A 27,694-nucleotide genomic window follows, 5' to 3' on the forward strand; every position below is an offset into this window, starting at 1 on the left:
CAGGTGAAAACACCTGAAGCTCCCATTGGGCTATGGGAACACACGCCACAGAGATGGCAAACACTTTCCAAGCAGCAAGACAAGCTATGAGCCACCCTCTCTCTGTCTTCCCCCAAGCCCAGAAAACAACAGGAGCAAGGATCTTGCCTGGTGGCTTAGGACCAGGCCGTCTGAAACAGTATTTCCCCCATATGAACGAGCCCAAGTTTTGAGATCTTCAGGGGAGGCTCACTTGGTAGGGATGCCTCGGTGGCTGTTCCCAGGGCAACTTTGGAATTCCCTTGTCTTTCCACCGTCAAGAGATCTTGTTCCAACAGGCCTTTCTTCGGGAACTGTTTTTTTTAAAAGGAGAAAGCTTTTAATAGTGCTGTTTTTATTATCTATAAATTTGTTTCTTGTATTGTTTTAATTCTATGAAGAATTAAAACAATATTAAGACCTTGAGTCCAGGTCTGGGGAAAAGGAAAAATAATTATTATTTATACCCCACCCATCTGGCTGGGTTTCCACAGCCACTCTGGGCAGCTTCCAACAAAGATTAAAAATACATTAAAATGTCACACATTAAAAACTTCCCTAAACAGGGCTGCCTTCAGATGTCTTCTAAATGTCAGGTAGTTGTTTATCTCTTTGACATCTGATGGGAGGGTGTTTCCTCATCATCATCATCATCATCATCATCATCATCATCACCATCTTTCTCCCCAGCCAGCCTGGTATGGTGGCAGAAGCTGCAGCTCTTTTGCTAGCTTCCAGTCACTATTTGCAAGAGCAACCCCACTCCCCAAACTGTTTCCACAGCAGAAACACCCACAGAGATGAGGAGACAGAGATGTTAAAAAGCATGGGAAATTTTTTAATTGAAGTTTTATTTCATAATAGGTTCTCTTTTTTTTTTTTTTTGAAGCGTTGTTTCCGTTTTTAAATACAATAAATATTCACCAATAGCATTTCATGGAATGGAATCCAAATCCATTTGCAAGACTGTCAACCTCAAACAATGTACATATGAGACAGACATGAATCCTGATGGAAGCGTGAAGAAGGGGTGGCGGAGAAATCTGCCGCGAGAAATGTACAGGTTTCCTATTGCAATTTTCTCTCGCTGATAATAATTATGATCTGTACAGTCCGTTTGCTTTGACGCAACCCAGCCCTTGGCAGTCTGGCGCAACCGGTGCTTTGCAGAATACCGGCCGGAGAGACCGCCCCCCCCTTTTGTCCGAGGACGGTCCTTCCTGGCAGAGAGAGCACCAACGAGGCCCAAGGGACTGAACATTCACCCTCATATTTAGTGGGGGACAAAAGAAGCAGCGAGCAAGGCTACTCATTCAAAATGTGACCCCCCTACCCCAATACAATGCAATACATTGGAGAGAAGGGAGGATTCCAACCTCACCTTTCACGTGATAGCTTAAAAATTCAGCTTCTAAAAAAAGAAAAATCACCAGGGCCACAGAGACCCAGAAGGTAAACTGGTCCAAAATGCATGCATGGTACATCCCCGTTCCCAATTGCCTGCATTTTCAGAGTAAGGCTGTAATGCAGAGAAAAGGTTTCGGCTACTTTCCTCCCCAACCGCAAGAGATCTGAAGTATGCTGTTGAAGCCTTCCAGGTGAGAGCTCTTGAGTCCTGTCTAAAGGGGTGAGCTCTGTACCGAGAGCCCCATTTCCAATTCTTGGGGGAGGGGGCGCAAAGATGCTGTCCAACTTGCTGCATGGGGAAGGCGACGAAGGCCTGAACTACACCGGCAGGGCGTGTGTCTGTCCTACGCAGAGAAACAGACCAATCCAAGATAGCAGCGAAGCCCGTTTAGTGGGGAGATTGCAAACAGGAGTATCTAAGTTAGGGGCGAGAAACCTTGGGGGCCCCCATATCTTGCTGGACTCCTGCTCACATCACTCTAGACAATGCTGGCTGCTGCTGATGGCAGCAGGAGTCCAGCAAGATTGGGGGGGGGGCACACAATTGTTCCCCACCCCTGCTCTAAGTTATCACAAAATATCTTATTTCCAAGGGTTGCTTTTCAAATGAAAATGGCACTTTGGAGTAGCTGCCCAGCCCCACACACATGACCCGCACACCCACAGCAGTGGAGACTCATGCACTGAACACCCTGCTCTGAAATCAAGGCCGGGGGGGGGGGGGGAGGCAGCCGAGGAGCAGCCTGGGTTGAAGGCCAGCTGTCACTCAGCCGCCAAGCTGTTTGTATCCAGCTCCGATTCATCTTATTCAAGCCTGCATTTGGGCTTGGGGTGGGGGAAGAGAGGTGCTTCTGCAAAGCACAGGGACTTTCTACATCTAGACCTCTCTGCCTGCCAGGGAGTTTCTGAGCAACAGGGAAAGCTGGCGGTGTCTCTGTGCAAATCACTGCTTGGACTACAGGTTGCTACTACCAAAGCCTGAACCTTGCAGGATTGCAGGGCACTGATTTGGGGTGGGGTGGGGTGCTGTGCCGCTCCCCGCAGCTCCTTTGCCCACGCCTCCGGAGAACTGCGTCTTAAAAGGTTGAGACAACCAGCAGCGCATCTGCAGCTACACAGGCAGCAGCAGTGAATCAAGGCAGAGGAAGGAAGATTTTGCTCTCAGAACGTACAAAAACGCGGGGCAGTGATTTCTGACGGCGACAAAGGACTGCAAAATGTGGAGCAAGTAGTTTAAGGAAGTGTCACGAGCGCTGCCTCAGATGCCCCTTTCAATCGCAGAGGGAATATCGGAAGGAGAAGACGGGTTTGCGTTCGGAGAGGACTCCTTGAAGCGTTTTTACAATCACCTGCTGAGAGTGGCAGTGGGCACACATTCACCTCTTCAACATGCAATACCTTTATTTCGAAGAATATTTGAGATGAACACAAAAAAACCCTGATGCCACCAAAACCCGAGACAGAAATAATAATGGTTAAATGGTGCATCGGAGTCCCTCCCAGATTGCCGAATGAGCTTCAAACAATAAAGATGGCGAAACAGCAGAAATTAAACCCGTTTCCGCAGCTGAAGGTGCCACGCTGTACTCCCTTTAACTTGGACAACTACTTTTCCAACATTCTGCTTAAGACAGCCGACCTTTTCTTCAACTTGAGGCAAATCTTCTTAAGGCACCAGATTCCTTATCAAGAAGCCTAGATAGGTAAGGGAAGCAGAACCAGGTTTCTTTTGAGAGGCGACTGCCAAGCCAAGCCTGCCTTGGGAGACGCCAGGAAGTTAACACCTTTTGTCCTTTCGTCCACTCAGTGCTGGCCTGGCCTCCTCTGGACATGCACCTTGGAGCATGGACGATGTTTCCAAGGCAGCACGTCAAGGAATGATTTAGTGAGTCACATCATTATCGTCATCTCATCTTATGCCATCAGGGCCTGTGCAATTTTGCCGCCAGTTACTGTCAATTTGAGAACCCCTGTTTCCAAAGCAAAGAGAGAAAGTAAAGAGGAACACATGTTCTCACAATGATTCATTAGTCAAACACACACACACACACACACACACACACACAAAATAAAGGAGACCCTCCCTCTGACTCAGCCGCCTCCAGAATTGGAAACCGGCTCTGGGGTGGGTCAAACTCAGTGCACCAAAATTATCAACTGATTGCTGCATTTCATTTCGGCTGTGATAGTGTCAAGTATTCAAAGCACGTCTCATTTCCTCTGTACACCCAACTTTTTCTGTGCAAAATCATTCAATTAAAAAAGAAAGTGAGTGAGTGAGAGAAAAGCCTACCCAATCCCCATCTCTGGTTCACCTTTTATAGCCATGAAAACATTCACCAAACAAGTGAAGAATGAGAACCTGTTTCTGTTTCATCATCCATGCCCAGAGGCCAGTGCTGTTTCCTGCTGGTTTTTTGAGAGGTGCCTCACTAAGGGTCAGAACAAGCTCCTCCCTTGCTCATTAACACACCAAAAGAAATTTAAAAAGGCATTTAAAGTGTGGGAAGAAAACAGAAAAAGGAAAGGATCTATTTACAAGGGGCTGGAGGCAGAAAAGAGCACTGGCTCCTGGATTTTCACATTGCTTGTTGACATAATGATTTAAGCCTACAAAAAGAAAGGTTAAATAGTCATTTCACAATTCCCATTTCTCTCTCTCCCCAGAGTGGAATGTGTCATCCACAAGAGCGGGTCGCCCCCTCTCATTTTAGGAGCAGAAGCCATAAGCAGCCCCTGCTCTCGGAATCACGTAGGAACATCCTTTGCTGTGCTTGGGTCTCCTCCGGGTGCCACTGTTCCAAAAAAGTTGGGTTTCGGCTGCCCTCTTCATACCAGGACGCACAGGCGTACCCACCCCAAACACAAGGCTTGTTCATGAAATTAAACAGAAGAAGGGAGGGGGAATCGGCGCAGACTTCACCACCACACAGTTCAAGCAGGGTTAGGATGGCTGAACACAACATTTCCAATTGGGGAACAAACACAGAGGAAAGCCACCTTCATCTACTAGAGCCAGGCATGGAGGCGAACACCGAGTTCGTTTGTCGTTTCGATGAAAGGAGATCTTGATTATTTCCTCTAGGGGGAAGCAGAGCTACTTGGAATGGACCCGCACGGAAGGGTTATACGCCTGACAAAACAGTTCTTGGAAACGGCTGGTCTCCGTCCCCCACCCCAAAGGTTATCCCACAGAAGAGTGCCGCTTGCTGCAACGTAATCCTGCCGGAAAGGTGAAGGAGGTTTTGCAGCTTTGCTCTCCAGAGCAGCTCAGACAGGGTGGGCTGGAAGGCAGGCTCCTCCTCTGTTGAGTGGAGACAGGGTGGGTGGGAGGAGAGGAGGAAGTGAATGGAGGGATAATATAACCTGCATAGAATAGTCGTGTTTTCACTGTGTGATTACCGCCACCCAGGCCCCTTATTTAAAGCAGCTGATTCGTTCTAGCCACACACAAAAAACCCCTCTTGCGTGGCTGGGTCCACGGAGAGTGGGCCACGCTGCCCTCAGCGTAACCTGAAGATGTGTTGCAGCAATTGTGTGGCTTCAGAGATGCCCCTGGCGCCCGTCTGTGGTTTTTTGGGTGTCTCCCTGGAGAGTTCTGGGTGGCATGGACCCATGCTTGGTCTGAAAGCATCATGCTGGTTCAGGACATGTTCGCGGTGGTTCAGCCCCTGCCCAGCCACCTGCGCATCCGTGAGAGAGGCGGTGCAAGAAGGGTCCGTCCCTCTGCAAGGCTGCCAGGCTTCGTTGCCACCCAAAGTGGGTCAAATTTTAGTTCCGTGGTGATGGCTGAAGTGTATTTACAGGGGGGGGGGGCTGCGTTCACAGAGCCCCTGCAGGCGGTGGGCCGGATTTCTTCTCTCCCGCCTCCACGTCTAGTCAATCGGAGCTGGGCTTTCGTAGCGAGAAGGGGCGGATGTTGAAGTGCTTGCTCAGCTGGCTCACCTAGGAGGGGGAGAAAGCAGAGGTAGAGAGAACGGGCAAGGTGAGGGGAGTGTTGTTGCAGGAAAGCAGACCCCTGACCGTGGTCCCCTCCCCTCCAAGCCCCATCCTTCCTTCTCCTCTGCCTGCCTTCAAGTTCTACATATACCGTATTTTTCGCTCTATGAGACGCACCGGACCATAAGACACACCTAGTTTTTAGGGGAGGAAAACAAGAAATAAGAAAGCAACCCAAAGCATCCTGAGCTAAGAGGGAGCGCCCCTCCATCTTTGCACAGGAGGTTTTGTGGGGCTAATCCTGAAGCCAGGAGAGCAAGCGGGAATGGTGTGCACTGATCCCTCTTGCCCTCCTGGCTTCAGTGTAAGCAGGCCTACTGGCTTCCCCTCCACCTCCCTCAAGAGCTGCGAGCTCTTTAAAGGGAACATGGCTCTTGGGGGCTTTTCTGGGAGGTGGGGGAAGGGACAGAGCCGCTGTTCTGGCTTATGGGATAGCCCCTGCGGAGGCTGCGCGCGGCTAAACAAGAAGCCAGGACAGCCAGCGGATCGCTGCGATCCCACTAGCTGTCCTGGCTTCTTGCTTGGCCGCGCGCAGCCTCTCCCGGGCAAGGAGAGCCTTCACCCCCTGCCCGGGAGAGGCTGCGTATGGCTAAGGCTCCCCCAAGAGCCGCGCTCCCTTTAAAGAGCGCACAGAGCGTGTGTGCGGCTCTTGGGGGCTTTTCCCCAAGGAGGGAGGAGGGCATCATCCTTCCTCTCCCTTTTCCCTCCTAGGGGCAGATTCTAGCCAATATGAAAGCGATGGATTCAGATTGGTTGGCCCAGAACTACATGGGCAGGAAGTCTAAGGTAAGGGGCCGATGTTGGGAGTTTCGCTGTGAACGTGCGTCCTCCTCCTTTATAGCCTTCCCTTTGCCTTGCCTGCAAAATGGAAAGGGCCTGGGGCAGAGGCAACATCGTTGAGGAGGAGATGGTTGGAGCTGGATCAGTGGCTCCCAAACCTTTCCCACTTGGAAAGTGCCGAGAACACAGAATGTAGGAAGAGGCTGCTGGATCAGGCCCACAGCCCATTCTAACACTTCTACGATCTTCCCTCCCTCTTGCTCAACTGCTAAGAAGAAGGGATAAGACAGCAAGCAGAAGAAGTTAATATGTTATAAACCAGAAGGGGAAGTCGGGGGGCAGGGGATAAGTGGTAATTTATTTTGTCAGATGTGATTATGTCAAAAATGTAAAACCCAATAAAACCTGAAGGAGCGTCTCCACCCCTATCATTCTGCCTGGACACTGAGGTCCAGCGCTGAGGGCCTTCTGACGGTTCTCTCACTGTGAGAAGTGAGGTTACAGGGAACCAGGCAGAGGGCCTTCTCGGTGGTGGCACCTGCCCTGTGGAATGCCCTCCCATCAGATGTCAAAGAGAACAACAACTATTTGACTTTTAGAAGACATCTGAAGGCAGCCCTGTTTAGGGAAGCTTTTAATGCTTGACCGACTGTTGTATTTTACCATTTTGTTGGAAGCCGCCCAGAGTGACAGGGGAAACCCAGCCAGAAGTGCGGGGTATAAATAAATTTATAATAATTATTATATATTAAACAATTGAAAAGAAAAAAAGAAGATGGGCTGAGTCTAGAGGTGAAGCCACCCAGGGTCTGTTGCGGCAGAAACGTCGAGACTCTGGCAGCATTTTGACCTCTGCCTGCCAAACCAGCACCGGGTCCTTTGTCGAGGCTCAGCTGAAGGGCTGCCACAGCAGATGAGGCCAGCCCCCAGCTCAGCCTGCCTCAGAGGCGCCGCTGCTGCAAGTCCTCTAAAGCAGTGGCTCATTCTGGAGAGCAAACCTCAGGTGAGCCCAGGCCGCCGAGAAGAGATGGGAGGCTTTGGCTGGGCTCTGCGGCAAACTGCAGCAGGCAAGGGTGGCGCTGAGGATCCTTTGCAGGGTGCTCTGTGCCAAACAGGACACGGGTGGCGCTGTGGGTTAAACCACAGAGCCTGGGACTTGCTGATCAGAAGGTCAGCAGTTCGAATCCCCGCGATGGGGTGAGCTCCCATTGCTCCTGCCAACCTAGCAGTTCAAAAGCACAAAGTGAGCTCCCATTGCTCGGTCCCTGCTCCTGCCAACCTAGCAGTTCAAAAGCACATCAAAGTGCAAGTAGATAAATAGGCACCACTCTGGCGGGAAGGTAAATGGCGTTTCCGTGCACTGCTCTGGTTCGCCAGAAGCGGCTTAGTCATGCTGGCCACATGATCCGGAAGCTGTACGCTGGTTCCCTCGGCCAATAAAGCGAGATGAGCGCCGCAACCCCAGAGTCGTCCACAACTGGACCTAATGGTCAGGGGTCCCTTTACCTTTGCCACACACACACGTGCCACGGGATCACTTACCACGCCGACTCCATAATGGATGTGCGCCACGGTGATGAAGGTGGTGAGCAGGTAGAGGAGGAAGGTTTCGCACTCCGGCAAGACGCCCGTCAGCACCACGAAGATGACCAGGGCCAGCGGGAAGAGCAGCCAGTTGAGAGGCTGGCAGCGGGTGCTGCTCATCTGGCAGACGATCAGGCGGCACTGGGGGGAGAGGAGGAACAGCTGGTAAGGAAGGACCAGGAAGGGAGGAGAGGTCCCCCCAGCACCGGCCTGCCCTCCAAGGCAAGGCACTGCTCCACCAACAGCCGCTCCAATCCATCCAATCCATTTCCTGGAGCACCGCTGAGGGAGCCGCTCTAGAACTTCACTGCTCCAGAGGCACCGCTCTAGGGGTTCTGGCAGAACTCTACTGCTGCAGCACGGAAGGATCCTCTGTAACAGAGACTCAGTCCCACACATGGGCAGGAATCCAAGGGCAACGTTGGAGGGCAGGCAGCCCAAAATGCAAACCCCTGCTGGCATGGAGATGCTTTCTGCACAAGCAAATCCATATCGTCGGCAAGGGGACTTTGGGACCCTCCTGGCTTTGAGGCTCTCCTCCTTGCCCCTTGAGCTAACTCCCCAGTTCAGGGAACCTGAAAAGTTAGACCAGAGATATGGAAGTTTTTTCCTTTAAAAAAAAAAAAAGAGGGGCTGGCTTTTCCTAAAAAAGCTTCTTCCTTAAATAGATTCACATTTGTTTTCGCAAGGGGATTTGGCAAAGGGATTTGTTTTGGCAAAGAGATAACAGAAATCACGGGGTTAAAGCTGACCGAAAGTCCAGAGGTAGCATTATTTTGAATTTACGAGAGGTTGGAAGGTTTGCAGGCACTTGCTCACAAATTTATTGACAGCTACATGAATTATTGTAGCTGGGAAGTGGAAGGTAAAGGGGAATATAAAATGGAAGAATGGTATAAAGAGGTCTGGAATATAGCTATGAATGATAACTTAACATGTGCTGTTAAAATAAGATGGGGAATATGCAGGAGAAATGATTTTGAGGAAATATGGAGGGTGTTTGTAGAATTTGCACTGTTAAAATGGAAAGGGGTCAAACCATTGCAAGAGGTGTTGAAATTTTGGGAGGTTGGATAGTTACAATGGAATGGTCTTGGTGGTGGTGGGTGCACATTTTTATTCTTATTTATGTATGATTATTACTTTGTCAAAAAAAGAAATTAAATTAAATTTTTTACAAAAGATTCACAGCAGTTCAGTGGGCAGAGTATGGGACTCTTAATCTCAGGGTGGTTCAATCCCCACGTTGCGCAAAAAGATTATTGAATTGCAGGGGCGTTAGACTAGATGGTGCTCATGGTCCCTTCCAACTCTACAGTTTTCTGAGTCTATTATCCTATGATCATCAGCAGACAGCCTTCCAGGGGCCATTGCACCACATGGCTCTTATCTATGTATTTCATAAAAATTAGACACTGCTTGATTTGGGGGGTGGGGGTGGGACAGACCTCAAAGTGGTTGGTTTACAAAAAGATAGACCAATACAGTGGTACCTCTGGATGCGAACGGGATCCGTTCCGGAGCCCCATTCGCATCCTGAGTAGAACGCAAACCGCGACTGCGTGGGTGGCAATTCACCGCTTCTGTGCATGCGCATGACGTCATTTTGAGCGTCTGCGCATGCGGTGAAACCCGGAAGTAACATGTTCCGTTAATTCCGGGTCGCCGCGAAGCGTAACCTGAAACTGTAAAATCGGGGGGGGGGGGGGAATACATCAACGCTTTAAAAAACAACAACTTAAAATACTGAAACAGTTGAAAAATCACATCCACCTGCCTATCATCCAGGTAGGCTTGTCTAAACAATAATATTTTTAGCAGGTGCCGAAAAGTACAGTGACGGTGCTGCTTGATATCAACAGGCAGGGAGTTCCTAAGGTTAGGTGCCGCCGCCCTCAGTGCTCTGTGGGTCTCATGTGGCGCCTCTAGCAGTGCCCATTCCATTGATCAAATCAGTGGCACATGCAGGGCAAAGCAGCCTCCTGGGTGAACTCTTGCGCAAGGAGGTTAGAGTCCAGCCACATGGAAGCCAGAGGTTTCGACGCGTGCATCTCACCATTGGAGGAGGGGTGTGGAACAGGGCCAGAAGGGAGCGTGGCCAAGGGAGATTGCTGAGGGCCGGGTAAAGAGGGCTGGAGGGCCACACCCCGAGGCAAAGGCTCCTGCCCCGCCAAGCCCCTCTGCGCACGCGTCTCTGCAGCAGAAGGAACTTACGGAAATGTTGGCGAAGGCCGTGCCGACCATGAAGTAGAAGAGGCGGGGCTGGGTCTCCAGGATCTGCGTCGGTGAGTGGAAGATCCAAATGGTGCAGAGGATGAAGAGGAGGACCGGCGAGAGGAAGGGCAGCATCACCTCATAGAAGGAGTGGTGCTTCAGGGTGTTGCTTCTGTAGGCTCTGAAAGGCGGGAGAGGCGTCAGCAAAAGGTTGCCTGCAGGAGCGTTGCTGGTCAAGAGTTGGTGAGGCTCGTTGGACAACAAAAACCTGAGCCTTTAGTGTCACCCGCCCAGTCCTGTGGAACTCTCTGCCACTGGAGACTGAGCAGGGGCCTTCTGTGCCAACTTTTAAACATCTGCTGAAAACTTTTCTATCCTGCCAGGCAATCACAAATGCATCCTTCCACAATGGTTAACTGATGTCCTCTTTTAGCTATGTACGGTACCGCTTTGATTTTTTAAAATGAAACAGCAGTATACGAGTCTTTTAATAAAAAATTTTTTCAAAAGGGGGGTGGGTCTTGAAAGGCAGCTGGGAGTACCATCAGACTAACTCTGAAGGAGGCAGAACCTGATATAGTTCTTCCAACGGGGTCTTGTCTGCAAGGCTGAAGTGTGGCCAGCAAAAGGAAGATTGGGGCTGAGAAGCAGAGCCCCCCCATCGGGATCAGACCAGCCCCATCAGGCCTCCTCTCCCCTCAAAGGTCACCTGGGGCAGCTGGTGCCTCGGGCTGCCTCAGTGGGAGAGATAGAAGCAGCAGGGCTCATTCCACCAGCTTCTCCAGAGGTCCATTTCCTCCACTGGGCACCTCCTGCCCCTGAACTGGGCCAGCTGGTCATTAGAGGAACAACTATTTAGAATTCGGTGCCTCAGTTTTCCTTTTCCTCTTCCCTCCCTGTCCCTTTCTCCTTGCGTGTCGTGGGTTTTTTGGGAGGGCAGTATAATTCTGCGAGACAGTCTCATTTTGATAGTATGTAAGCTACTCTGTGGGGACGCGGGTGGCGCTGTGGGTTAAACCACAGAGCCTAGGACTTGCTGATCAGAAGGTCAGCGGTTCGAATCCCCACGACGGGATGAGCTCCCGTTGCTCGGTCCCTGCTCCTGCCAACCTAGCAGTTCAGAAGCACGTCATAGTGGAAGTAGATAAATAGATACCACTCTGGCAGGAAGGTAAACGGCGTTTCCGTGCGCTGCTCTGGTTTGCCAGAAGCAGCTTAGTCATGCTGGCCACATGACCTGGAAGTTGTACGCCGGCTCCCTCGGCCAGTAAAGCCAGATGAGCGCCGCAACCCCAGAGTCGGCCACGACTGGACCTAATGGTCAGGTGTCCCTTTACCTTTAAGCCACTATGGGAGCCTTCCTGGCTGAAAAGCGGGGCACAAAATCCTCAAAATAAATAAAATGAAATACATTTAGGAGGCCTGGCTTTGTCCAAGAGGCCTGGCCCAGCTGGTTGAGAGAGAGGGCCCATCCAATCTCTCTGCTCCATAGTCTCAAAAGCAAAGGCTTGCCCCTGGCATCACTCGTGCCCACTTTGTTTTCTAAAAACTCTCCCCACTGGGGAGACACTGAGTGGCGCTGACACCCCAGCAGAACTGACCCCATGGGGCGCTGACAACCGACCTCAGACAGGACTTACTTGTAGTAGTTCAGCAGGCTCATGGGGAGGGTCACAGTCAGCGCGCAACCTAAGGGAGAGAGAGGAGGGCCGGGTTACGACATGTGTTTCCCTTCACACAAAGACAGACGCTGCCACACAGCAAAGCCTGTTCCACAACCCTCACTCAGATTTGTAACAGCAACCTGAGGCAGGGGAATGCGAGTGTCTCCGAAAAGGGGGGAGCAGCTGCTGGTGAAGAAGGAAGCTTTTGCTGGGCTGGCTGCATATCCTGCAGTGCTGGCCATTTCTATCATTCATGGAAGAATGCATTTGCTTCCTTCTGTTCTGTTAAGACTCAGCGTGTTGTGCATTCACCAGGACCACCGTGCAGTGGTGAGTTGCCTTGAGGACTAAAAGGCAGGCTATAAAAATAAATGCAGTGGAACCTCAGTTCTTGAACCGCTCCGTTTTCGAATGTTTTGGTTCCTGAATGTTGAAAACCCAGAAGTGCTCTGGTTTTTGAACGTTCCTTGGAAGCCTAATGTCCGACGCAGCTTCCGATCTGCAAAAAAGCCTAGCTGTCAGCCAATCGGAAGCTGCGCCTCAGAATTCGAAAGTTTTGGAAGTTGAACGTCTTTCCGGAAAGGATTATGTTTGACTTCCGAGGTTCCCTCCCTGTGAGAAGCCAAGTTACAGGGAACCAGGCAGAGGGCCTTCTCGGTAGTGGCTCCCACCCTGTGGAATGCTCTTCCATTATATATCAAGGAAATAAGCAACTATCTGACTTTTAGAAGACATCTGAAGGCAGCCCTGTTCAGGGAAGTTTTTAATGTTTGATGTTTTATTGTGCTTTTAATATTCTGTTGGGAGCAGCCCAAAGTGGCTGGGGAAACCCAGCCAGATGAGCAGGGTACAAATAAAATCATCATCATTTTATGCTTTGTGCCTTATTCATTATTTTGCATTTTAGTTTATAGGAATCAGAGTTGGAAGAAACCCCCATGGGTCATCTAGTTCAGGCAAACTCGGCCCTCCAGCTGTTTTGGGACTACAATTCCCATCATCCCTGGCCACTGGTCCTGTTAGCTAGGAATGATGGGAGTTGTAGTCCTAAAACAGCTGGAGGGCCGAGTTTGGGGATGCCTGACCTAATCCAACCCCCTGCAATACACACTCCATGTAACCTTACCCAGGACCTTAAGATGAAAGACCAAGAAAAAGCAAACAGCAAATGAAAAGCTAGGCAGATATTTTACTAACATTGTAATTATACAACAAATTTGCCCCAGACAGGCCTCAATGAAATCTTGCCACTATCCACAAATCTAGAATACCTCATTGATCTTAAATAGGGTCTAAAATTCTGGAGCAAGCAGTTCCTAATTGTGACCCAGTTTGTGTACTCCAAAGAAGGTTTGGGGGAAGCACATGGCAAACAAAAGAAAACATAGAAAGGCGAACATGGGATTATGGCACTGTATATTAGGAAATTTTAAAATACAGGCTTTCAGAGGAAGCTCCTTACCAAAGATCATTGCAGTGAATAGGTCTCTATACAAGAAATTGAAGAGGAAAGGATTGTACCAGGCCTCCACTCCCACAATAGACGTCACAATGTACACGATGGAAATGGTCTGAAAAGTAATCAGAGAGAGAGAGAGAGAGAGAGAGAGGCAGAACTGCAGCATCTGGAAAGACTCATCCGGCCAGCTGGTGTTTGGATAGAATGGCTTAGCGATCACAAAGCTCTTAGCCAAGTTATGACACTGCCCAAAGGAGCCCAGGCTTATGCCCCTGGGGTGGAAAAACAGACTTTGCAAAGCCATTTCCCCCTCTCCATCCCACCCTGTCCCTACAAATGCATTCCCAGGGGCAACTGCTGGTTGCAAACAGCAGAACCACAAACCTGCCCAGCTTGAAGCTCCCCTGGGATGTGGCAGCTGAGCCTGGTGGGAGCTGAAGCCTGAAAAATCTTGAGGATGCCAGCTTCGCCACGGCTGGGAGAGTCACCCGCAGCCTCAGCTGGAAGATGGGGATTGTACTGGTCTGTATCACAGGTTTGCTCTTGCAAAGACCGGCCACACGACGTGAAGTGGTCTCTGAACAGGCAGACAGACACATGCTTATTTATAAAGTTGCTAGGAACCAGCCAACCGCTCCTTTCAGTTTTTGCTTTTGGTAAGAGGTTGTTTGTAACCTGATTCAGCCCACTTTCCACCACCAGACATAGAGGGGAGAAAGTGGGGCAGGAAACTAGGATTCAAATCTCTGCTCAGTCACAAAGCGCACTCCCTGGCGACCTCATGGGTAAAAAAGGTAAAGGGACCCCCTGACCATTAGGTCCGACTCTGGGGTTGCGGCGCTCATCTCGCTTTACTGTCCGAGGGAGCCAGCGTACAGCTTCCGGGTCATGTGGCCAGCATGACTAAGCAGCGCACGGAAACGCCGTTTACCTTCCCGCTGGAGTGGTACCTATTTATCTACTTGCACTTGGACATGCTTTCAAACTGCTAGGTGGGCAGGAGCTGGGTCTGAGCAACGGGAGCTCACCCTGTCACGAGGATTCGAACTGCTGACCTTCTGATCAGCAAGTCCTAGGCTCTGCGTCCCTGACCTCATGGGAGGGGCAGATAAAAACCACTTATATTGGTCCTGAGCGGGGGTGGTGAGTCTTCAATATTCTATTTTTGTATTTTTAACTAAAACCCTTCCCTGGAAAAGCTAGCGTTTGAATGACAACTGGTTTGGGAAAAGTATGGGGTGGATGCCTTGATTGGATTTTATCTGGACAGAATGGACTGGACATCTGCATCTGCATGTAATGGGAGGATTCTTGGACTGATTTGGCAGAAATACCAGCCTGTGAAGAGACGCTGCGAACCTATATAGGGGAATCCTGGACATAAAACCACACAGAAACATATTGTTTGATTTATCTCGCTTGTTGGAAGAACTCAGAGGTTGTGGAAAATAATGAGGATTAACATCAGAACGACTTATGGGAACCATCGGAAATGGATATGGTAAGCAGTAGATGTATGTGATGATCAGATCCCCTCCGACCTCAGAGCATGGTGAAGTCTCCCTGAAAAAATTGGCATAAAATTTGGATTGCTTAATTATTGAATAATTTGTATAAGTCGGAATATATTATGTGATTTGATTGGAATGTTAAAATTTGGATTGCTTAATTATTGAATAATTTGTATAAGTCGGAATATATTATGTGATTTGATTGGAATGTTAAAATGGGAAATTTAATAAATATTGTTTTTTAAAAGAATATATTGGTCCTGAGCTTTTTGAAGGAAGAGATCATAGAGCTGGAAGGGACCCCGAGGGTCATCTAGTCCAACCCCTTGCAATGGAAGCACAGCATCCCTGACAGATGGCCCTCCAACCTCTGCTTAAAAACCTCCAAGAAAGGCGTAAATGTCTTCCTGCTTAGAAGGGATTTGAGTCCCAAGTATTAGCGCCCTGTGGGGGATAAGTCCCATGGGCAATTTGCACAGCCTGTAAAAGTTACCGTATTTTTCCATGTATAAGACTAGGTTTTCCCCCTAAAAAATAATGTCAGAAATTAGGGGGTGTCTTATACAAGGATGCATCTCCCCCCCCCCATTTTCTTAAATCTGAGTCCCCCAAAATAGGGGGCGTCTTATACATGGGGGCTTCTTATAGACAGAAAAATATGGTAACTCCCATGAGAGAGGGAGGGATCTGAATTCACAAAAGTCTTAAGAACATAATAAGAGTTTTGTTGGATCAGGCCCAAACAGGCCCATCTGGTCCAGAGTCCTCTTCTCACAGGGGCCAGTGAGATGCTCCAAAGCAGGCATAGGCAGGAGTTGACGTCTCAAAACATCTGGAGGGTTGGGTTTGCCTGTGCCTGCTCCAAAGGGAAATCTATCTGCAAGCAAGACCAGGGGCACCACAGCACACTCTCCCCTCCCAGTATATCTGAAGGAGCGTCTCCACCCCATCGTTCTACCCAGACACTGAGGTCCAGCTCCAAAGAGGGCCTTCTGGCAGTTCCCTCGTTGCGAGAAGCCAAGTTGCAGGGAAGCAGGCAGAGGGCCTTCTCGGTGGTGGCGCCCGCCCTGTGGAACGCCCTCCCACCAGATGTCAAAGAGAACAACAACTACCAGACTTTTAGAAGACATATGAAGGCAGCCCTGTTTAGGGAAGCTTTTAATGTTTGATGTATTACAGTATTTTAATATTTTGTTGGAAGCCGCCCAGAGTGGCTGGGGAAGCCCAGCCAGATGGGCGTGGTATAAATAAATTATTATTATTATTATTATTATTATTATTATTATTAACAACAACAACTTTTGCAGTTCTCAGGAACTGGTATTTGGAAGCACTGCTGCCTCCAGAACAGAGCTATCAATAGCCCTCTCCTCCTCCATGAATTGGCCTCATCCTCTTTCAAAGCCATCCAAGTTGGTGGCCATCCTTGCCTCTTGTGGGAGGATAATTTAACTATGAACGGTCTCAAAAACACACAACCAAAGGTGGACAGGAAGAGGGACACGTCAAGCTGCTTCTTCCCTTTTGATTCAGGAACGAAATTTGCCCCAAGAGTCTTATGTTCCCACCTGCAAAATCTATTGACCAACGCAGGTACAACCCCCCCTTCTCCCCCCAGTGCAATTTACGGGACAGCATTGCACAGAGGTCTATGCTCAGCCAAGTCCAAGTCAACAAAACCGGCTGTGTGAGGCGGCAAACATCCGGGGGCAAAGGGCCCTTCCGAGGCTCCAGCGTGGTGAGCGGCTGTTCAGAAAGCGATCCAGGGCCATGGGCTGGGGAGGGGAGGGGGAGGACAGCCGGGAAATGATTGCCCAGAGGTATTTTTCCTGCCAAGAGGGAGAGAAGGCAGAAGCTGCACACCTGCAGATGATCACGGGAGGCAGCAATGGTTCAAAGAGGACTGGGCAAACCCATTAAGGCGGCTAGCAATGGGGACTAGCCAGGATGGCTCTGCTCGGCCTCCAGTCATGCTAAGGTCCTGTTCGCTGGTTTCCCACAAGCATCTTGAAGCTGACCCAGAAACTCCAGCGGGTGCAGAATGCCGCGGCGAGGCTCCTTACCACGGGATCACATTCATCCAGTGCTTTACCAACTGCACTGGCTCCCGGTGGAGTACAGGGTCAGGTTTAAGGTGCTGGTTTTCACCTTTAAAGCCCTATACGGCCTAGGACCCTTGTACCTTGTACCTATGGGATTGCCTCTCCTGGTATGTCCTATGGAGGACCTTATGGTCTTCAAACAAAAACATCTTGGAGGTCCCGGGCCACAGGGAGGTTAGGCTGGCCTCAACCAGAGCCAGGGCTTTTTCGGCTGTGGCCCAGACGTGGTGGAACGCTCTGTCCCAAGAGACCAGGGCCCTGCAGGACTTGACATCTTTCCGCAGGGCCTGCAAGACGGAGCTGTTCCGCCTGGCCTTTGGTCTGGACTCGGTCTGACCCTTAAGTTGCCCTCCCTTTATGGTCTTGATTTATCAGCTATTTTAAAATGAGGCTGCATTTTAAATTGCATTTTAACCTGTATTTTAATTTGGGGTTTTTTCTCTCCCTCTCTCCCCCCCCCCCCGGTATTATGTTTTTACTGTGATTTTATTTTATTGGTGTTAGCTGCCCTGAGCCCGGCTCTGGCCGGGGAGGACGGGGTATAAAGAAAATTTATTATTATTATCTGGTCAACCACTGTGAGAACAGGAAGCTGGACTAGATGGGCCACTGATCTGATCCAGCAATTTCTTCTCGTGAGCGCAGCTGACTGAGATGCTGGTGGCTGGCAGAACACATGACCCCCTTCCTCCCCCCTCCAAGGCAATGACGTCTGCCAAGTAATTAAGTCAGAGAGGACTCTGCAGATCTTAGTGGATGAATGTTGACTACTTTGGCTGACAGACTCATCTATTAAAATGTGGAGCAGCAGGAAGGAAGGGGGGAAACCTCAGATGTCACAGCAGGCACCATCTGAGAAGCGACTGCTGTGTTGCGGTGGAAGGAAGGCAGAACAGCCTTTCCAAGATGTTGTCTCTTGCCTGGCAGCTTTTGAAATTGGCTTCCTTTCCTCAGCTGCCTGGCTTATCACTGGCACAGATAAAAAACTGATGCAAATTGTTGGGAAATCAATTGCCCCATAAAATGTTGCAGCCCTGTTGTTTTGCAGTTCGGTCCCTCCTAGCGCTACCCATCTGACTCAACACTGCAATTCCTTGCAAGAGACCTTCTTGCACTCCTCCGCTGTAACTTTCACCCACAATGTTTTGTTTTCATTTATTTCATAAAAATTTATACACCACTTGGTTGCAAACAAAAGGGAAAAAAAAACCCCAATGTGGTTTACAAAAAGAGGGGGAAACATTTTAAAACATACAAAAAATTAAAATACTAAAACCTGGTTAAAATCCACATCAGTTTTCTAAACATCTGGGCAGGCTTGTCTAAACAAGGATTTTTTTTTAGCAGGTGCCAGAAATAATACAGTGAGGGTGCCTGCCAGCATCAATAGGCAGGGAGTTCCAAAGGTTTCCAAGACCGTTTTGAAATCTTTGGAGGGGAACAGTCTGCCATTTCCAGGCATGGCTCGCTCAAGCTGGCCTGGGGCAGATCGTTAGTCTTTCCCAGCAGTGAAATTCTGTTGTCACACTGACTAGCCCAAGGCAACCCTCCTTAAGAGGAGGCGTTCTGTGCTGCTGTGAAAAACACTCCACCCCACTCCACCCACTCTGACTGCAGAAAGGCATCCTTGGAGGCGAAATAACTACACAGCCCTGCAAGCCAGGCCAGAGGTTTTTTTTCCTGGAGCTTGTTTTCAAGTAGCTAAGTGTTTCTTTTCCACCCTCTGCCTCTCAAACGAGCCCCTTCCCCACAATGTTACACAAAACAAAAGAATTGCCGTGAAAGTCCCTGAAACCAGAAGTAACCGACTATAGAACTGAATTAAATAACAAAAATAAAAAAATTAAGGAAAAGTTAACCTAGAATTAAACAAAGACTCTACGAGATGCCGGCTACAAAGCTCGTTTCACTGAACTAATCAGTTTCCTGGAAATAAAGAAATTATAAACCTTAAATGATTTTAAGTGATATCAAACAAAGTCAAGAGCAGGGCTGAGACGCTTCCTCGAGTTTACAAAAAAGGTATGAAAACCTCAATGACAAGCTTCAAACATAGCCCTATTTAAGAGAATCAAGCAGTAGTTATAAGAAATTGAGGTTTTAAGTTTCAAACAAACTCAAAAACAGGGCAGACACTCAAAAACAGAGCTGAAGCGCTCCTGACTGCTGATGTTAAAGAAAGGTATGAAAACCTCAATGACAAGTTTTAAACATAGCCCTATGTAAGAGGACCAAGCAGTAGCAATATGAAACTGAGGTTTTAAGTCTTTCTCTGCCTTCCCCACAATGGGCTTCACAACACCAAAAAATAAAAATACTCAACTGTCAGAATAAAACAGCACATGAAAAACAAACCAATAAAAGCAAATCCACATGCAGATAAAGGTTATAGGCAGCCACTGTGGTGTAGTGGTTAGAGTGCTGGACTAGGACCTGGGTTCAAATCCTTCCACTGGGTGTGACTCTGGGGGCCAATCGCTGCCTCTCAGCCAAACTATAACTCACAGAGTTCTTGTGGGGTAAAACGGGGAGCAGGAGAGCTAGAAGTGGCAGGCTGTAAGAAGGACTGGAAGCCTTTTGTTGAATAGTTAAAGCATGACTGTAAACATGTAAAAACACAGGTAGGATTTGAATGAAGAACATCGACGAAATATTTGTTTGAGAATATTATGGAGAAGTTAGGACACATAACAACCATAACATGCAAAAAATTTAGAAAACAAGGGAAAACCACGGAGGGGGTGGAGGGGAAGTCAAATCCGAAATGAATGTGATTTGGGAAAATACCTATCAAATTTGTAAACTTTCTGAAACCTAAAAAACCCCAAAGCAAAATGGGGAGCAGGAGAGCTATGCGCACAATCTTGACTTCCTTGGGAGGAAAAGGCAGCCTATACAGTCATACCTTGGTTCTCGACAGTGGCGTAGCGTGGGTTGTCAGCACCCAGGGCAAGGCAAGTAATTTGCGCCCCCTAACCCTATCCCTAACCCTAACCCCGAGATGTTGCGCCCGGTGTGGCTGGCCCCCCCTGCACCCCCCACGCTACGCCACTGGTTCTCGAACACTTTGGTACTCATATATTTTGGCTCCCGAACACCACAAACAGTGCCTGTTCTGATTTTCTAACATTTTTTGGAAGCCGAACGTCTAACACATCTTCTGATTGAGCGTAGGAAGCTCCTGCAGCCAATCGGAAGCCGTGCCTTGGTTTTCGAATGGTTCCAGGAGTCGAACGGATTGAGTTTGAGAACCAAGGTACCACTGTAAATGGAATAAAGCAAAAGTGGGAAGAGGGAGCCGGAGGGTCAGGAAGCGCCGCACTTACCACCTGGCTGATGTCGTACCCCCAGGGCAAGAAGAGAACCCCCGTGTTGTACTTCTCCCAGTGGGAGAGGATGAAGGAGAACAGGACCACCCACAGGAGGATGTAGAGGACGAAGACGCTGACGCCGTTGGGGCCCCGGCCAAAGGTGGAGTAGACCGTCACCACGAAGAACATGCAGGCCCAGCTGTCCAGGCCGTGGTCAAAGAGCTCTCCCAGAGGGGTGCTGGACTGCGTGCGCCGGGCCTGCTTGCCATCCACGCCATCTAGAAGGGGGGGGGGATAAGGAAAGGAGGGGGGGTCAGAGGCACGGGTCAACCCCCTGCAGTCCCAGTGGCTGGCTGGGAGGAGAGGCACAAGCCCCAAAGCCAGAGCTTGTGTGAAAGAATCTGTATTGATCTGTCGGAGGGCCATAGATCAGGGGTAGGGTGGATAAACCGCTAACGGGATTTCTCTTACGGCCATGTTCTGTGAGGGCTTAGGAGGCGTGAACGTGAATGCTTGGTACAAGAGAGGGTGGCACGATGCCCTTACGGAGAAACTGACCCACAAATTGAGACGGGCAAGGGGAACAAAGCACAAAGAGACCTTTGTTGGGGAACGGTGGGGATTTCTTTCATTCACAAGGACTCCAGAAAACCAAAGCCTAGTCCCAAAGATTTATAGTTAGAGCTTGTGGATCGGTTAATAAGAATATATTTAACACATATATGCTGTTGTAAGCTGCAGTGTTCATGGATGAGGTTTTCATAATGATTTTTTTGTTGGGGGGGGGTCCCCTGGGGGAAATATAAAGGGGGAAAATATTTTTTTTAAAAAGCATCACTTAAAGAGTCAAGGAAGATGAACCCCTGGCCACCTCTGACTGAGCAGAGTCTTCTTTCAAGGTGTGCTTTTAAAAGCAGCTTCAGTACGAAGGGGAAAGCAGAGAGTCCTCTTGCAAGCACCCATTCTTAGAGCAGGGCTATGAACACCGTGGTGACGGAAGGGGGCTCCTGCATGTAAGTCGTTTGGCCCCTACGACTGCTGAGACCACTGTCGCAAATACCCCCTTCTACTGCCTCTTAAAGGTAAAGGGACCCCTGACCGTTAGGTCCAGTCGTTGCCGATTCTGGGGTTGCGGCGCTCATCTCACTTTATTGGCTGAGGGAACCGGCGTACAGTTTCCGGGTCATGTGGCCAGCATGACTAAGCTGCTTCTGGCGAATCAGAGCACTTTGACGTGCTTTTGAACTACTAGGTTGGCAGGAGCAGGGACCGAGCAACGGGAGCTCACTCAGTCATGGGGAGTGGAACCGTCAACCTTCTGATCGGCAAGTCCTAGGATCTGTGGCTTAACCCACAGCACCACCCACACCCCTTTCTACCGCCTCTTACACAGACACAAAGATACAGTAAAGAACCAGCTTTTACCTAGCGTGTAAGCCATGAAATTGAGGAGGCCCACCATGACCCACACTTTGTTCGGAACGTGCTGCTGATCGGGTGCTGTGGAAAGAAAATCATTTTGAGAGTCAACACAACCTCTAGGGACATGTTTGCTGCACAATCATTATTGACTGCACAATCGTTATTATAATCATTATTGTTATTATTATATATTATATTTGTATGCCACCCTTCATCTGAAGACCCAGGCCCACAGGGGTCAGCAAACTTTTTCAGCAGGGGCTGGTCCACTGTCCCTCAGATCTTGTGGGGAGGCCAGGCTATATTTTGGAGAAAAAAATGAACGAATTCCTATGCCCCACAAATAACCCAGAGATGCATTTTAAATAAAAGGACACATTCTACTCATGTAAAAACACGCTGATTCCTGGATCGTCCGCGGGCCAGATTTAGAAGGCGACTGGTCTGGATCCAGGCCTCGGCCCCCTACAAGGTCTGAGGGACAGTGGACTGGCCCCCTGCTGAAAAAGTTTGCTGACCCCTGGCATAGGATATACAGGGAGGGGCATGATCCCTGCCCAAGACTGAAGAGGCATTGGAAATGAAGGTCAGGCCAATAAACAGGTTAACTGGAAACATGCCAGAGAGATGCTGCAAGGACTATCCAGGAAAATTTATTGGGACGATTCGCCGAGATGTCCCTGTGAAGGGCGAGGAGGAGGCCACACAAAGCAGTAGCAGCAGCAACAACAGGAGCAGCCAGCAGGAGATGGGACTTATATTTGTTTTATTTATAATAATATTTGTATACTGTTGTAGAACAGAATATATCAAAGCTGTTTGCAGCACAATAAAACCATTAACACCTTGCAATAAGAGGTTTAAAACAGACACCAATTAACCACTGCCGAAGGATGTCTTCTTAATTGCCTGCCTCGGCCTGGCAGTTAAGTTTGGGGCAGGGGTTTAAATGTTGCAACAGAAGGCACTCGCTGAATCTCTACCGGCGTTAAAGGTCGTTGTTGTCAATCAAGCCTCACCAACTTGTGGGATGACCAATGATGCTCAGAGGCCAAAGAACAGGTGACACTTCCAGGAAGGATAGGGAAGGCTCAATACAGGACCACAACACTCCAGGTAGGGTTTCGACAGAAAGATCAAGGTCATCAGATAACTGGTGATCATCACCTCTGCAAACTGACAACTCCCTGCTCATTTCAGTCAAGGGCAGAGTCCTGGAGCTTATCACCCAGGTTGTAAAGAGGTTTGCCACCAAGGCCCTCTCCCAGCTGCCAGGTTTCCAAGGCTGGAAGGCAACTCCCTAGGCATAGGGTACCACCCTGGCATTCCCAGCCGATGTGGGAAGAATCCTAGAGCTGTAGAGTCAAAGGGACCCAAAGGGACATCTAGCCCAACCCCCTGCAATGACGGGGGCTAGGACTATGGCAGCAGTTCAAGGCGGCCTCTCCCAACTTGGTGCCCCCTCGTAAGAACAGCTTTCTGGATCTGGTCAACGGCTCATCCAGTCCAGTGCCCGGTTCTCACACTGGCCGACCAGATGGCCGTTATGGGAAACCTGCAAGCAGGATTTGAGCGCAAGAGCAGTAGCCGTTCCTAAGGTACCCAGCAGTGTTGGCCGCCTTTAAAGGTAAAGGGACCCCTGACCACTAGGTCCAGTCGTGGCCGACTCTGGGGTTGCAGCGCTCATCTCGCTTTACTGGCCAAGGGAGCCAGTACAGCTTCTGGGTCATGTGGCCAGCAGGACTAAGCCGCTTCTGGCAAACCAGAGCAGTGCACGGAAACGCCGTTTACCTTCCTGCCAGAGTGGTATCTATTTATCTACTTGCACTATGACGTGCTTTTGAACTGCTAGGTTGGCAGGAGCAGGGACCGAGCAACGGGAGCTCATCCCGTCGTGGGGATTCGAACCGCTGACCTTCTGATCGGCAAGTCCTAGGCTCTGTGGTTTAACTCACAGCGCCACCCGCGTCCCTTGGCTGCCTTTAGGCACACACAATACTCTGCTCCCCTTTAGATGTGTGGGGTGACGAGACAGTCGTGGGCCATTCCCCCCCCCCCCCCGCAGTCCAGAACTGACATTTGAGTGTGTCACCGTAGAAACAAGGAAGTCAAGATGCCATCAATGTGCAGAGACAGAGTGAAGAACACGCACCATCTCAGCTCATATCACTTTCATGCCTGTAAATGTGTGTGCAGCTTTTGCTGTTCCTCTTTAAAGAAAAACTGTCTTACCAGATGCATAAAAGTCAGGGTCACAGTATGCCATGAGGAAGAAGTTGAAGACAAGGAGCAGGAAGCCACTAAACGTTATCAAGTTTGGGGCCAGCCACATGGGGAAAATCTGTGAGAAAGCATCAAAAACACATGCAGAAAATCCACATTAATTGATTAGCCATGTACAGTCGAGCCCCCTCTGTGACGCTTAGGCAGGAGGAGAAAGAGACTCTCCTTGAGAGTTAGGGTGATGTTCATCCGAGACCAAGGAGAAGAAGTTGGTGGAAGAAGATTGGAAGAAATTTAAAGTTTATCTACAGAAACATTGTAAAATTAAGGAATGTTAGAAGGATGTTGGAATGAAGCTATGTGGTTTCAGCAGAAATGTTATAAAGGATTAAGTAAAAATGATTGGTAATTAGTGAAAGAGGAGAATGTAAAAATATAGTATATCAAGTTAATTTTTTTAGGATAATAACAAGGATGGAAAGGATTTGCTGAAATATCTAATTGAACTAGAATACAAAAAAGGGAGGCGTGAGGAGGTCAAGGAAATAAGCAAAGGAAAGAAAGTTATGTAAAGGTTGGATTTGTGTGTTCTTTTTTCTTCTTCCTTTTGTTTATTATTGTGTTCTGTTTGTTTAACTTTTTCTATTTTTCCTTTTGTAACCTTTAAAACTTTAATAAAATCTATTAAAAAAAAAGAGAGAGTTAGGGTGATGTTCGTCTTTCTTGCTTATCCTTCGTGCGGCAAAACAAAAAGGAGTCCAGGCCATGAGTGTAGCTTGTGCATCTCTGGACAATTAAGCCTCGCTCAAAGAGAAGGAGAAGCAGCTCCTGCATGAGTCACAGACCAGAACAGGCAAGAGGCCACGCCAGCCAGAAAAGGGGACTGGCAACTTCTCCACTGACAGGGATGCCAACAGGCCCACTTCAAGCACAGAAAGCGCACTCAACAGGGCATGGAGGGAGGCAGGGGGGCCAACTCACCTTGACCACCGTGTTCCAGAAGGGATGCATGACGTAGAGGGAGAGGGGATTGTTGTCCACAGCACTGTACTGTGAAAGAAACAGAGAGGAGAGAGAGGTTAGGCTGGAGATTTTCTAACCCAGCAAGATTCTCTAGAAAGCCCACCAGCAAGAGCTACAGAGAAAGACCTAAATGTGTATTTATCAGGCCAACCAAAATGGCATAAAGGTTGCCGGCAAGCTTTTGAGTTCTCCAGAACGATCAGGCTGGAGCAGCAGTTTCCGAACGTTTTCGAGCGACCGAACTCATCCCCAGTGCACCCTGTTCTATAGGAGGTCTTATTCAGGATAGGGGTTTGCACAACTCCCCGAGGAAGGCAATAACCCGATGAAAACCCACCCAGGAACAATTAGCTGCACACTTATTCAAAATCCAATTGAAACTATTTAATTAATTCAACAAAATGGATGAAATTTAATAAAGAACAAAGATTGTGAGAGCGAGGGTTATTGTTTTTGCTTCCTTATTTATATCGTAAAATGGCCTGTGGTCCTCAGGCAAAGGGTGGAATAGGAATTATATAAATAATAAAAATAACTTGATGTAGTGACACCAGGTTTTAAGAGTCTGATACGTCTTTTATACCTCCAGTCCCCCCTCCCCACATCTTAGCAACCCCCCAGGTAATCCCACTGTCCCGTCCCCCCCAAAAAGGATGGGTGGGTGATACTGCCCGTTTTGGGAACCACTGGGCTAGATGGTAAGCAACGCAAGGGGTGGGACAGAGGGAAAACACGGTAGGTGGCAATGCCACGTCTGCTTCCGATCCGAGTTTCAAGGCAGGATGCAGCTGGAGGGAACAGGCTGTCTAATAAGGCACTCTTGGATCTATGCAGGGATCAGGCTGTCCCCAAAACGTTAATGGGGAAAGCAAGCATTACGACGGCAGACTCCCCACTCCTAGGGAACTGGCCTGATCCAGCAGGCTCTTATGACCTTATAGTGAGAAATGCACTTTCCCCAACCTGGTGCCCTCAAATGACAATTCCCAAGAGCCCAGGCCAACACAGCCAGGCTGGCTGGCGCTGATGGGAGCCGTATTCCAAAAGAACGGGAGGGCACCAGGTTAGAGAAAGCTGAGATAAAGCATGCGAGGAGAGGGCAATTCTTCCACTGCGGTGGTTCAGGGTGCCAAGGGCACACGCCCAACAGCTTGGCAGAGGTTGCTGTCAGGAGAGAATTCTGGCGCAACCTGCGTCCACAGGCCAGAAGCTCAGCCACATACAACTGCACGTTAGAAGTCTCCTAAACACACCAAGTGAGAGCTGGACCATAAAGAAGGCTGATCGCTGAAGAATGGATGCTTTTGAATTCTGGTGCTGGAGGAGACTCTTGAGAGTCCCATGGACTGCAAGAAGATCAAACCTCTCCATTCTGAAGGAAATCAGCCCTGAGTGCTCACTGGAAGGACAGATCCTGAAGCTGAGGCTCCAAGACTTTGGCCACCTCATGAGAAGAGAAGACCCCCTGGAAAAGACCCTGATGTTGGGAAAGATGGAGGGCACAAGGAGAAGGGGACGACGGAGGACGAGGTGGTGGGACAGTGTTCTTGAAGGTACGAACATGAGTTTGACCAAACTGCGGGAGGCAGTGGAAGACAGGAGGGCCTGGCGTGCTCTGGTCCATGGGGTCACGAAGAGTCGGATACGACAATAAGAACAAACACACCAAGGTGCTGCAATATAATTATTCCAGATGATGGAGCTTCTCTCTCTGCTTCCAACCGCCCTCCCTCTCAAATGTCATGTCGTCCCCCAGAAGCGCTTGAGAAATGGGCAACGTCAGTCAGAAGGTCAGTTTTGCTGTGCTGCCTGCTTCAGGCCGGCAGGGCGAGTGACGCCTTGCTACACCGCTGGGTCTCCGGAGTGGCGTCCGGCCAGCCTCCCTGGCACCTGATTCACCAGCTCCATTCCGTCTCCAAGGACGGCACTACCAAGCGATTTAGGAGGTAATGAGATTTCAGTTAATGGCAGGGGGGTACTTGGCAGATTTGTTCAAATCCCATTATCTCTATCCTTCTTGCGGAAGTCGGGAAAGGCTGCTCCGGAGCATTTGGAGTCAGTGGAAGAGATCACTCTAGACCAGTGTTTCCCAACCTTGTGCCTCCAGCTGTTTTTGAACTACAACTCCCATCATCCCTGACTAGCAAGACCAGTGGCAAGGGATGATGGGAATTGTAGTCCAAAAACAGCTGGAGGCACAAGGTTGGGAAACACTGCTTTAGACCAGTGTTTCCCAACCTTGTGCCTCCAGCTGTTTTTGAACTACAACTCCCATCATCCCTGACTAGCAAGACCAGTGGCAAGGGATGATGGGAATTGTAGTCCAAAAACAGCTGGAGGCACAAGGTTGGGAAACACTGCTCTAGACGACTGCTTTGCCTGCACTGTAGTAAACCCAGTATTTTGGCCCTGCAGGAAGGGCTGCAAACATTGCGCCTTGAGCTGTGGCAGACAAGCAGCACCAGAACACCAGAAGGCAACCTGTCAAACATTTGGCATCCCATCTGCAAAGCCAAAAGGTTTTGCTCTCGTTGGCTTCATACCTCCAGATGAGCAAAGCTCTCTTCCCAAATCTATTCTTTTCTGCAGGTAAAGGAAGGAGAGGCGAGGACCTCCTTTGCCAACCGGCTGTTTTTGCCTACAACTCCCATCAGCCCCAGGTAGCAGGAAAGTTGCCGTCAACAGCAGGTTGGCAAAGGCTGGGTTAGGGCCTTAAAGCTGTTTGTATACCCAGGTATTCAGCACCACCAGCAAACTCTGTGCTTGGGAGTTTATTTTGTTGGTTATTACTTACAAACTTTATTTATTTATAGTCCACCTTTTTCTCCACGGAGCTAAAAGTGGATTGCATGGTTCTCCCTTCATTTAACCCACACGACAACCCTGTGAGGCAGTTTGGGCTTCAAAATTTAGGAAATATTCCCTGAGAAAATTACACTTCATTTGGTTATTTGGGATAAGCAATCCCAAAACCATC

General features: G+C 49.2%; 1 protein-coding gene across 2 annotated transcripts in view; it reads right to left on the bottom strand.

The window, feature by feature from the left end:
- Positions 1–835: 835 nt before the first annotated feature.
- Positions 836–27,694, bottom strand: part of SELENOI (selenoprotein I) — a 54,122-nt gene continuing 27,263 nt past the window's right edge. For both annotated transcript variants that reach the window (XM_079968891.1, XM_079968890.1), the window contains exons 2-10: positions 24,676–24,744; positions 23,704–23,812; positions 21,475–21,549; positions 20,065–20,327; positions 13,129–13,237; positions 11,643–11,691; positions 10,003–10,183; positions 7,747–7,929; positions 836–5,370 (exon numbers count right to left, since the gene is read on the bottom strand). In XM_079968891.1, the coding sequence (XP_079825017.1) occupies positions 5,248–5,370; positions 7,747–7,929; positions 10,003–10,183; positions 11,643–11,691; positions 13,129–13,237; positions 20,065–20,327; positions 21,475–21,549; positions 23,704–23,812; positions 24,676–24,744 (1,161 nt within the window). In that variant the 3' untranslated portion in view covers positions 836–5,247. The remainder of the gene's footprint in view (positions 5,371–7,746; positions 7,930–10,002; positions 10,184–11,642; positions 11,692–13,128; positions 13,238–20,064; positions 20,328–21,474; positions 21,550–23,703; positions 23,813–24,675; positions 24,745–27,694) is intronic.

Source organism: Podarcis cretensis, assembly GCF_951804945.1.
Source record: "Podarcis cretensis genome assembly, chromosome: 3".
Lineage (NCBI taxonomy): Eukaryota > Metazoa > Chordata > Lepidosauria > Squamata > Lacertidae > Podarcis > Podarcis cretensis.